General features: G+C 43.1%; 1 protein-coding gene across 4 annotated transcripts in view; it reads left to right on the top strand.

The window, feature by feature from the left end:
- LOC135221733 (WD repeat-containing and planar cell polarity effector protein fritz homolog) overlaps positions 1-12,901 on the top strand; it is a 248,545-nt gene that overhangs the window by 192,090 nt on the left and 43,554 nt on the right. For all 4 annotated transcript variants that reach the window (XM_064259528.1, XM_064259531.1, XM_064259530.1 and 1 more), the window contains exon 8: positions 167-462. In XM_064259528.1, coding sequence (XP_064115598.1) covers positions 167-462 — 296 coding nt within the window. The remainder of the gene's footprint in view (positions 1-166; positions 463-12,901) is intronic.

Genomic DNA, 12,901 nt, shown 5'->3' on the forward strand with positions numbered 1-12,901 from the left:
CAATGTTTCATAATACAGCATACAAAATAGTTTTAATGAATCCTTTCGTCACACTCTTGGTTTGCGATTATTCCAAGTGAGTGAAGGTAGTTGCATAAGCTTTTGTAAACTTATGGCTTTATGCTAAGAATTAGTGAAAGCTTATTGAAATTTCCTTATTTTGCAGAGCTGGGCGACTTGAGAAGGCGTTCCGCTTGGCGCTTGATCTGAAAGATCATGATACCTTTATGGCTGTTCACTCTGTAGCTAAAAGGCGAAATGACCACCAGATAGCGGCTTCATCGCTAGAGAATGCCCGTGCTCTTGAATCTTCCTGTGGATCCAGTGATTCTTGTAGCTCAGTATTGTATGGTGATTCAGGTCCAAGTTCTGCCTCGGAATCTTGCAGTGAATCATGTTCAACTTGCTTTTCAGATAGCGGGTCAGTTAGTGGATCAGAATCAAGTGGTCAGGCATTAAGAGGTAAGACCCTACTTAAAGAATTAAAAATTTTTTCCCATACATACCAATCATTCATATATATGCTTGCATTTGTGATCTCTCTAACAGGCATAATATATCACTGTCACTTCATATTTTGTGTAGTTTAGGCATGTGGCTGCCAGATTTGTATAAGATTAACTCAGTTTGCCTTATCACAACCCTCCCCTTCCACAAGGGTCACAGTACACTTCCTTCAGCGATAGAATTTGCACCTCCTGAGGTTATGTGTAAAGTTTATGTTTGTACACACTTGTCGTATATTTACATCCAAAATTGATGTCTATACCCTTAAACACACCGTAAGCAGCATACAACAGAATGTATAAAAAAACATAAAGGGCCATAATTTGCAATCAATATACTGTAGAAGGATCCAACTCTTCCTCTGATGTATGATTTGCTACATCCTTAAGATCCAGTATTTGTTCATATGTGGAACAAACCTTCGGTTTTAACAATAGGATAAATCTTCTAATGCCAGCTGAAAACCAATAAAAAACAATCGAAGATTGTAATGCAAGGAATCTGTGCCATCTGGCAACTCAGGCATAGACAAGGTGGAGAATGGTCATTGACCACACATGAACCCTGCGACACATTCAGTCTTTCTCCAACCACCTTGGAGATGTTTGCTTTTGCTTTCCTCCTTCCCAAGCTGGTTTTTTTACTTAGCCTGTGATTCCTTTCTGCTCTTTTGAATTCTAGAGTGTTTGTGGGTACTTGTGTTACCATGGATCCCTTCAAGAAGTCGCAGCGACATCAATACATGTGTCCGGGCCTTCCAGGATTCCTTTGTTCATGGTTTTTAGCTTCCTCCTTCACTGACCCCCCATACCACTTGCAGTAGGTGTTGTGCTAATGTCTGTAATATTACCATCTCATGCACGGAATGTCGTTCCTGGTCTGTTACACAGGGAAGAATTTCTACAAGAGGGAGCATCCTAGGATATCTACTCGTCCTTCTTGGGGAGGATTCACACCTCCTTGAGTGGATGATTCTGCTTCCCTTTCTTCCAGATTTTTTCCCTCTGCTTCATCTTCTGTTGATGCCCGGTCTCCCTCCTTTTCTTCCATTGATTCGTCTTTGGAAGTAACGGAAGTTGCTCAGGGTAATATTGTGTTTAACGCTGCCCCCTCTCTTGTGGGAGATCTTCCACCCGGGAGAGAGGAGGCAGCACCATCTTGTTCTTTTATTTTATAGACAGATTCACACAAGATGGTGGCTGTCCTTAGGCCTACGGGGACCCCCCCTCCTTGCAAGGCCTCATGTCCCATTTCATGTCTGCTTGCCTTCCATCATTGTCTCCCCTAGCAGTTCCCCCACCTCCAGGCCTCCATTACTTGGGGTCTCATGTCCTGCCGCCCAGCGGGACGCCATCTGTAACTATGCCTCATTGTGGGTCACCCTTTATCTCGCCATCAGTGAGGCCATCGACTCGGGCTGCCAGTCCACATGCCGTGACGCCGCTCTCAGTGAAGTCTCCTTCAGTGATGTCACTCCCCCCTCCTGTTGCCATGATGTCACATTCAGCATCATCTATGACATCATCCCAGACAGTTGCCAACCCTACGGAAGCATTCTTTCAGGGTATGGTTGACAGGCTGGACTCTGTTTTTCAGAAGAGGTATTGTGGAGTGTCTAACAAGAAGTGTGTAGATTGACATCTTTTTCCTCTGCTTCTTCTCCATTGTCTCCCTCGCCATCTCCTACTCCTCCTCACTCTTGAGTTAGGAGTTGGAGGGTTCAGAACTTCGTCACTTCGCCATCTGGGAGTGGGAGAGATGTATTATTATCTTCCCAACAAGGAAGTGAGTCTCCACTTCACATACGCGAGTGTGTGCCAGTAAGTAATGATCTTCCTTCTGCTCAGAGTCCTCTTGCTAGTTTTTCATTGCCTCAGCCTGTTCAAGTTCATCGCAAGGATGACAAGGCTCCGATTAAGAAGTCGAAGGTGGTCCCCTCTCAGATTGCATATCCAGGTGATTATATATCAGGTTTCTGCGTTGGTGAAATGTTGGCGTCATTAATTTATGAAATGTATAAGAAACACATGTTTAATTTTGTTAGATGTTTTATAACAAAATATTCCTTGTGTTATGAAGTAAAACTGTTTGTGTTGTGATGTCATAGGAAGTGATGTCAGAGACCGCAAGATGGCGGCCAGCAGGAGGGTGAAAAATGTAAACAAAAGGGAGATGAACCAGGTGTGTTGTTGTGTGTTTAGATGAGAGAGCTCTCTGTGTTAGGTTGCAGTTTGTGGGTTGTAAGTCAGGTTGTGTTGTTTTTATGGTCTTAAGCTGGATTATACTGGAAGAGGAACAGGAACAGGTGGGTAGATTGGATGATTGTAGCATATTTAACACGTTAGGCTAGGAAAATATTCAAGTGCTAGCAGAGCATGGTTGCTTAAAGATTGAAGGATCTGACAGTAAACATTGGGAGATGAAATGGAGAAGGGATTGCCTGAAATTTAGCAGGATACAGGCTGAGTATAAAGGATAGAGAGGAGGAGTCAAAGATTGGCTTGTAATGTGTGGAGAAGAAGTGAAATATCTGGGGATAGAGATAAGAATGAGCTTAAAAGGAAAAGCCTTGGAAGTAACAGAAAGAATAGATACAGATGAACTTAAGGATAAAGAGGGTTCAAAGGTAATCTTATCCAAACTAGAAGTAGTGTATCTAAAAGATACACCAATGGAAAATTACAGTAAAATGAAAAACTATTTTAAAATAGGAAGAGAATCAAGTGAAAAGCTGGGAGATTTTCTAATTAGGTATGAAAAGGCAGAATTAGAGTGAAACAGAGCAATAGGGAAAAGCATGCTTAAAGGAGAAGCAAAGGGTTTTCATGTATAAGAACAAGCAGAAAAATAAAAACAAATGGAATTAGCATTTTGTAGTCAAGGAAAGTTGGAGTATAAAACAGTGTCACAGATAATGAAAAGAATATTTGAGGGATTAGGGAATAAAGAGGAAGAGAAATGGTGGGGGTCAGAAGGCAATGCAAATTCCAGGAGAGGGGAAAACCAGAGATATCAGGGAAAATGGAACTGAGGTAGAGGTGGAAAAAATCCTATAAATAAAAAAGGGGAAAGTAACATTATGTGCAATATGCAAATCAGAATAGCATTGGGCTAGGGATTGTCCTCAGAATATTCAAAATAAGAAGAAAACAGAAACTGGAAAAGTAGGAAAAGTTTATATAGAACAAGTTAGTAAAATAGAAGAATAATCTTGGGAAGTGGTTTATGTAATTTTAGACACAGGATGTAAATCGACTGGTGTAAACCAGGGACTGCCTGTACATAGTTTTTAATATTGTATGTATTTTACTAATATCAATTATAGAATGGATTCCTTCTTTTTAGTTTTGAATGCACAATTGTTGGTTGAGAGTCTTCAATAATGACATTTTTTTTTTGCTTCAGAAGATATTAAGTAACACTGCATTGACAAACCTTCAAAACAAAATTCATCTTTTTAATCTTTCAAAGAATGTTAATTCATTTCTGTTTACTTGCTGGTCACATCCTTCAGTCCACGTGACTGACAACAACAGAATTTGTTTGTTTAATTTTTGTCTTAAAAAGATGTATTTTCTGTATGTACTGCACATCTTTAAAACATTATGAACTCACACACACGCACTGTGTGTGCATATGTGCTAATACTTATTGGTTAAAGAGACTCAAGATAGAGAGAGAGAGAGAGAGAGAGAGAGAGAGAGAGAGAGAGAGAGAGAGAGAGAGAGAGAGAGAGAGAGAGAGAGAGGTTATTGTTTAATCTCATTAAACTTAATATTATTTGAAAACTAGTACTGTATATTATTATTTCACCATAAAATGAAGTAATGCCCTTAAAGATATACTATATACATAAACTTCCATGCCAAACAGAGGGCGAGAGTTACCACTATGACATGCGTATCTCATGTGGCAAAAGAGAGAGAGAGAGAGAGAGAGAGAGAGAGAGAGAGAGAGAGAGAGAGAGAGAGAGAGAGAGAGAGAGAAAGGAGTTGGGGGGATGATTTAAGACTAAGGCTCAGTGCCAGGTGTACAATTATTTTATTATCTTGTAATTTTTTTGTTAATCTTGGGATTTTCTAAGGTCAATTCTTGGGATTTAGTAAGAAAGATGAATTGAGTTGCACCACACACCCAAATGACTTAGGTCAGCCGTTACCCAACCACCAACCTTATGAATTGACTCTCTGCTCGCCACAAAATGTTTTCCATTTTTAGAGCTATTTGGTTTATAGAATTTGGATAAAGGGTTGTGTACCTATACTGTATGAACAAATCTGTTATAATATCGGCTTCTGATTTTCTGTCAGATAATGTATTTATAAGTATGTATTGTTAAAGTATTTTGGTTCATCATTCTGGTCATAATATTGTGTCCTGATTGTTGTTTTCTTGCTTGCCTAATGGGATAGGTATTGGTACTATATGTAATGCAGTAGGAATTCATGATTGTTAAACTTAAACCATTGTCTTTAATTTTAGAGAAAAAGGAATCCTGTGAAACATGGAAAAAATGCGAGTCAGGATGTGTTTTGTTAAGTAAGTCATGTTCTCACTGAATTGCAAGGAAATATTTGTCATGTTATGCCACTTACGGCTAAATTGATGTACTAGGCATGTCAAGATATTAACATAGTTTATATGAGGATAAGGAGAATGACACTTGGAAGATGATTATTTTGAAGATCTGGAATATGATGATGTGAGACAAAATAATGGTGTGTTTTGGAGGATTTTTTTTTTCAAACCTTTGATAAGTAGGAAGTTGATATTTTCTTGGTACTTATTTTCAGTAGAAAATTACTCTGAAAATTCATTATACTCAAACAAAAACATGTTTCATCTTTCGAAGTTAAAAAATGGAGAAAGTGATAATAAAAGTATTAAAAGTGGTTATTAAATTTTAACAGCAACCAAAAGGTTAAGTTTGATCAAAGCGAATTGAGGATTGTGTTGTCCTACCTCAAGCACAAGCATATAGCATTTTAGATAGTAACAGTCCATTAGTATGTGCTAATTGTTAGGTTATTGTCAGTTGAACACATTCTGTTGGGCTGATATCGTTTTATAAGAAGCAGAAGAAGTATTCTACCTGAAATCTTGTGTGGAGATTTTGGGTGAAGTGGTTTACTTTAGCCCTGCATGTCTTTTTGAAATAAATTAACATTTTTAACACCATCTGAATCATATATTTTTGGATAAGATTTTTTGAAAATATGCAAATGTGTGAAGGATTTGCATAGTGTTTACTTTGTGTGAGTATTAATATGTAATTGTCATTTGTAGATAAAATTTAGTTACATTTTCATTGCCATAATGGTGCTAAATGGCATCTTTACCCTTAGAGCCAGGCCATATAACCCAAATTTCTCAAAATTCAATTATTCATTCTTCCATAGACAGTGTCATTACTCATGCTGTCACCTGTTCTTAAAGATACAAAGGAGCATTTTCTCAAAAACCTCTTTGCCTTGGGCAGTAGACAAGAGTGAACTTTTTGCTCTGTTAGTTGCTTTTGGCTTTGGAAACCTAATGTTAGCTGTGATTGATAAGCCCCAGGAGGATGGTGTGTTCATGTGGTGGAGCCTTAATATGGCAAGCAGCCATTAAGGTGATCAATGTATGTTGTTGCTGATAGATTTTTATATCTCCATTTAGTGGGAAACACCATTAATTCCAGCACAAATGTGTTTGTTGTTGAGGTTCTTTCTTGTATAATGCTATAGTTATCTAGGGCCCTTGTTGGTCTTTTCTCTGAGATGAGGTGAGTCAGAGCAGATTTCTTTGAGGTGTGGCCATTCCCACGAAATTCAGTTTTAGTCAGCTGTAAAGTATCCCTTAGATGTTATCAAAAGAGAACAATTATTCCCTTGTGAAATGAGATTGAAGTAAGAATAACATGGATCTAGGAATATGACATCAATCTTCCTGTAATGTAGCTATACCATAAAGTTCTTGAAGTTTGCAGTTGTGTTTATTAGCTTCAGCTAATAAAAGGGGTTTTGACAAAGGAAAAATCTATTTCTTGGGTAAGACCTGTGTCGCCCGGTGAAATGGTCCTGTAGCATGCATTTCTAGGTATAAATTGATGCTAAATATACCAGAGAAAAAAGCTAAAAGGAATGCTGAAGTTACTACCCTCAGCTCGAACACCATAGGGCGTCGGTATAAGCACAGGGGCGAGTGGAGGCTACTACCACAGGTCTTCTGCCAATTAGAAGATTCCCTTCGAAGTCCCTCTTTAGGCAAGTGCTGTTACAAGGACTGCAACATCTACCTTCCGCTCGCTACTACTACAACTCACGCCCGATGGCTTCATTCCTGGATTACGCACCCAAGCTTGGGCTGGCTACAGGGTGGGGACCAGGAAAAGAGAGAGGGATGGGTTCACCGGGCGACACAGGTCTTCCCCCAGAAATAGATTTTTCCTTTGTCAAAATCCCTTTTCTGGGTTCGACCTGTGTCGGCCGGTGAAATAGTATCAGATAATGGCCATACAAGCTTGGAAGATACAAAATCAAAAGATATAAGGAACAATAAAACTTAAATGTTCTCTTAAGATTAAGTTTTAATAACCAATGTAAAGAAACAAGAAAACTTAAATGTACTCTTAAAATTAAGTTTTAATAGCCATTGTAAAGCAATAAAATACAATGGTAGGACAGGAGGAACAAATATGACCAGATTCATACTATTCTGGAAAACAACAGGTAAGGAATACAAAAATGACAAATATAAACTATGTACAAGTCCGGCAATGGATTGACAAGCAAACCAGCCCAGAACCAGAGGGAGATAGGTAGGGATTACGAGCGAGGTAGGTAGGAAAGAGTGAGTATCAAGGGAAAATTTAAGCAGAATAAAGGAATAGAAAATAGAGTTTTAAGACTCGGTCATCTCAGGGGAGACGATGCTCCCTGCAGCCACTGCTGAAAATTTAAGGGCCTCTAAATTCTTGAGATAGTGGCGTCTAAATACTGCCGGAGATTTCCAACCCATATATTTCTTAAGATTCTTGAAGTTCATATTTTGAAAATAGTTAATCAAGGTAGCCACTGCTCGGATATCATGGATGTGAGGGAGTGAATCCGGATTGGCTTGTTTAATGAAATATAGGATTTGTTGTCTAATACCTTTTAAGGAAATGGTTCAGCCTTTCTCTCTAATAAAAAGAGGACCTGAAGACTTTTCAGAAGTTCTGGCCAGACAAGATTTTAGTGTGACAATAGGACACAATGATGAGTCCTGTGTGAGGGGTATAATTTTCCATGGAGCCCACCTGTTTTGTGGGTCTTCATTCTTGGCCAAGAATTTCCGATCTGGGGATAGTAGAACTTAACCCGACGGGAGGAAATCGATGTGATTTGGGTCTCGAGAGAGAGCCGACAGTTCAGATATTCTGGCGCCTGAACCCAGACTCATTAAGAATAATGTTTTCCTGAGAAGGGTTATATATGAGCATGAATCATTATCAGTGTCTGAGGCTAATTTGAGTACATCGTTTAAAAACCAGGAGACCGTGTGGGGCGGTCCACTGGTCTCAGATGGGCACATGCTTGAGGGATAGAAGAGAAGTACGAATCTGTCAAATCAATATTAAAGCCAAGCTGAAAAATCTTCCTTAAAGCAGATTTAGTTGTAGTAATGGTACTAGCAGCTAGACCTTTCTCAAACAGGGTTCTAAAGAACGAAATTGCCAGATTCGTAGTCCTCTTTTGGGCATCTGATTCTTTTAGAAAGATGGCCAATTTCTTTACTGCAGAATCATACTGTCTGAGTGTTGACACTCTTTTATCTGATTCTATGAACAGGATGTTTAGTGGATCGATACTAGCATCCTTTTGTGCCGCAAACTTCATGAAGAATTCTTGAGGAAGCTGACACAGTCCGAGTTTGTACTACCTGAGTCAGTTCTGGACAGGGAATCCGTCTGGGACGGAGATTCAACTCTAGTAGAAGAGGAAACCAATTACTCTTCGGCCAATTGGGTGCAATTAATGCCACCTGTCCTGTGAAGGATCTGAGTTTGTGCAGGACTTTCATCAGTAGGTTTACTGGTGGAAATAGGTAAATTTTCCGCCAACTGTTTCAGTCTATGGACATCGCATCTGTGGCGTGAGCTAGAGGGTCCAGGTTGGGAGCCACATAACACGGGAGTTTGTGATTGGACACTGTGGCGAACAGGTCTACCTGAAGGCCCGGGATTTGATTGCAAATCCAACGGAGTGACTTCATGTCCAGGGAGCACTCCGACTCCAGCGGAGTCGTTCTGGATAGCGAGTCTGCGATGACATTCCTTACTCCTGCCAGGTGAGAGGTGAGTAGCTGACAGGTGCCAATGATTTTTCGTCGCTAACGAAAAAATTGCAATCATTACAAGATTTACTTTGCTCGACCTGGAGCCTCCTCTGTTTATGCAATGAACTATCACTGCACTGTCCGAGACTAATCTTACATGACTGTTTTTGACTGGAGCCAGATGTTTTAAGGTCAGAAAAATGGCCATTGCTTCTAGGACATTGATGTAGTGGGAGTAGCCCCCCAACCGCTCAGAGAGGTGTCTGTGTGGACTATCAGAGATGGTGGGGGAAATTGCAGTGGCACTGACTTGGAGAGACTCCGGGGTTCCGTCCATGGACAGAGCCTTTTCTTCAATATCGGCGGAATCAGAGAGATCTTGTCTCTGAATTTGTTGTTGGCTCTCTTCCGCCAGACTTGATTGATATCCTTCAGTCTGGCTTTCAACAGGACGTCTGTTAGTGAGGCAAACTGAAGAGAACCTAGAATTCTCTCTTGGGTACGACGAGAAGCCTTTTTGTTCTTGAGGAACTGTCTTGTAGCCTTCGCTATCTCTCTGCACTTCTTTGATGGGAGAGATAGCTTGTGTGAGTTTAAGTCCCATTGGATTCCCAACCATTGAAAGCGGGACGCCGGGATGAGGCGAGACTTTGGTTTTTTATCTGGAAACCCAGATACTCTAGGAATTCTATTACTTTGGGTGTTGCTTTGCAACACTCCTCGTCGTTGGTTGTCCAAATGAGCCAGTCGTCTAGGTAAGCTACTAACATTATTACCCCTTGAGCTCTTAGTTCTTGCACTACTGTCTTTCCTAATTTGGTGAATATTCTGGGCGCTATGTTGAGCCTGAATGGCATGACTCTGAATGAGTAAGCTTGTTTTCCTAGTTTGAAGCCTAGGTATGGAGAGAAGTTTCTTGCTATCGGAACATGATAGTAAGCGTCTGTAAGATCTACAGAGGTGGTGACGACCCCACGGGGAAGTAAGGTCCACACCTGTGAGACGGTCAGCGTGCGGAACTTGTCGCATTGAATGTATGAGTTGAGACGGGACAGGTCCAGAATCACTCTTCATTTGTCTGAGTCCTTCTTTGGCACACTGAACAGACGTCCTTGAAATTTCAAGCGATTGACTTTCTTTATTGCCTTCTTTTGGAGGAGATCTTTGGCATAGTCTAGCAGGTCTGTCGTTGGAGCCTGGTGAAAACTGACTGGTGGAGGAGGGCCTTTCTCCCATTTCCACCCTAGACCTTTCGATACTATGCTGTGGGCCCATGAACTGAAGGTCCAATGGTCCCGAAAGAGAAACAGTCTCCCGCCCACCTGCGGGGTCTCACTGGTTGGTTGTGGTCTTACCTCCCCTGCCTCCTCTGAAGCCTCTGCCTCTAGAGCCAGCTCTCTGCCGGAAGGCACCTCTGACTCTGCTACTCCCTGCATGTTTGTTGTAGCCACGAAATGCTCCTCATGACTCAAAAGAGGCATTGAAGGCTGGGGAGGCTACTAAGGCGGTTGAAGTCGAAAGTTACTGAGTCGGTGGACTCTGCACCAAGGCAAACTGCTGCTGTGGCTGAGCCTTGGATGTTGAAGGCTTGCCGATCTGGGAGACAGGGACTGCCTGGACAACTGTCTGAGGATGAGAAGACTGGTAAGGCTGGTATTTCCTAGGCCTCTTCCTAGGTTTGGATTGTGGTCTGGGGGTCTCAAACTTCCTTTTGAAGGGAGTCCCCAACGGGCACGAAGGTTCTGGTTAGCTCTAGCTGCCTCGCTGAGGACGTTGTTAACCGCGTCCTCAGGGAAGAGGTTAGCACCCCAGATCGAAGCCAATATGAGCCTGTTTGGTTCGTGCCTTATGGAAGCATTCGCAAAGACATGCTTCCTGCAGGCTCACCTAGCCACTATAAAGTCATACAGGTCCGATTGGAAGGCCTGTAATAGTGACTTTGTGTGGACTCAAAACAGAGGCTCATCTGCGAACATCGTAGCAATCAATTCCGCCGAGGTGATTGAGTTAATGGACCTACTCAGGCTACATCTTGCCTCGAATTCCGCTTTGACCATGGTGTCCGGAATTCTAATTAAACGTTCACTGAACTGGGCGGAGGCACACTCTGGGTCGAGTCTGCCCACCGTGAACGTAGCCGGAGCGTCAGCCCAAAACTCCACATCGCCGGGGAAGAGCAAGGAGGTAGCCTCTGTCTCTTTTAATTGAGGTAAAGGTTTGTCCTCTACCGCGGCTTGCAGACTCAATTCCGCCACCTTTGATGTGCAAGGAGTCGGAACTCCTTGTGGGGCCACAAACATCGTGAAGCATCCTTTATGTGGCGTCAACTTTGTGTTGACAGTCCCAATCTGTAAGGGTGCAGACCCATGCAGACTGGGCTTGGTCCATAGGGTAGATGACTGTCTCCTTCGGGACTTTGTCTACCTTGACTAGCGCATCTTCGGCTAGTCTAGCGTAGCCCAGAAAGGGAAATTGAAGGCCCGCCGGGGAGAACTCAAAGTCTTCTACCGGCTGGGTTCCGCAACCTTCGATTGTCAGTTTTCTGTTCGAGAACGGGGCGTGCAGAGCTAACCGCCACGGGTTGCTGTTCTCAAATGGCAGCATCTTTGATGCGTCCAGTACTGTCATGGACTGTGGCGTGGACCTGGACTGGAGGATTCCGGACACTAATTCCTCCTGGGCTTGGAGCCTCTGGGTCAGAGACAAGATCAGAGGCGAGTCGAGTGAACACCGACTCAAGCTTGGTGTCCACTACCTCGCTCATCTTCATCATTAGAAGATTTGCAAAGGCCTCCTGGTCAAAGCCGGACTCCGTCGGCTTGGCCTTGGAGGACCTGGCTCTCAACCCCTTGGGTGGGGGAGAAGCCTTGGAAGAGGAAGTCGACGGCTTGGGAGCCGAAAACGACCTTACAGAGCCTGCCGGAGTGGGCTTGGATCCCTTTGGAAGGGATCTTGTCTTCCAAGCCTTGACCTTGGGATGACCGAGGCCGACCTATCCCAAGTGGGGGTAGACTTTGTAGGAAATCCCTGGAAAGAAGGGGGAGAAGAAGAAGTGGGACTAAAAGGAAGACTACCTGCCTCACTTACCTCCCTACCTATCTCCCTACCTACCTCCTGATCCTCGGTGGCCATCGGTTCGCGGTAGAGCCTGATGGCCGCGACCTCCTCTGTGACCATGTCACATAAGCCCTCTTGGTCCTCCGGAAGGGGTTGCGTCTCCAGACGGATGCCCTCGATAATGGGATCCGCCACAAAAGCAGGAACAGCCGTTGAGGCCGGAGCTCCCGGGTATAGGAGGGAACACAGATCTTCGGACAGCACGTAGGGCTGTCTGGCCTTGGCATTCCTGCCGAATCCTCCCACCCAGGACTTCAGGGACGCCATGGTCGTCGTCTTAAGTGACAAACTAACCTGTAAAAATAATCGAATTAGGATCCTGCGTGTCAAAGAAATTTCCCAAAGTCAACGTATAGCAGAAATTTCACGGAAACGACGAGGCGAGAATGTTACTTACCGACTTGTCTAAGACGATCCTGACCATCTCATAGCAAACAGTGCAGGGGTCCGGGTGCCAGACCAAATAATCCTCCAACGGGATGGCGCAGTTGGCATGAGATCGGCAGACCTCATGCCCGTACGGCTTATACAGTGTGGCTGAACATCCCGACACCTGTCAGCAGACCATTTGTAAGTTGAAAAGTCAAATGAGTATCATTACGTAGAGGCGCCGGATATTTGATCCGTTAAAGGTAATATTGGTTATTAATTTCAACTTACTGGTTAATGATTATAGAAAAAGGGGGGCTCTGGGTGTCTCCGTCTACTCTGGAATCCGTCCTCGGGATGGTAAAGCTATAACCAGCGGATGGGGCCAGATACTAGCAGAACGAGGGGATAAGGTAAGACCTAAGCCTGAGTCTGATTGCATCGTAGCAGAAAAATGCAACAAATCAAATGTAGTCGCATATCTGAGCCCCATTCCGTCCCCACCGAAATGGGGAACAGCGATAGCAAAGAAGACAGAAAAGTGAGCGATGGAAACTACGGTACAATAAACTCCGGTATATTTTGCCTGGCGAGTGATGGTAGACCACAC

The sequence above is a fragment of the Macrobrachium nipponense genome, chromosome 3 (assembly GCF_015104395.2).
Source record: "Macrobrachium nipponense isolate FS-2020 chromosome 3, ASM1510439v2, whole genome shotgun sequence".
In the NCBI taxonomy this organism is placed as follows: Eukaryota; Metazoa; Arthropoda; class Malacostraca; order Decapoda; family Palaemonidae; genus Macrobrachium; species Macrobrachium nipponense.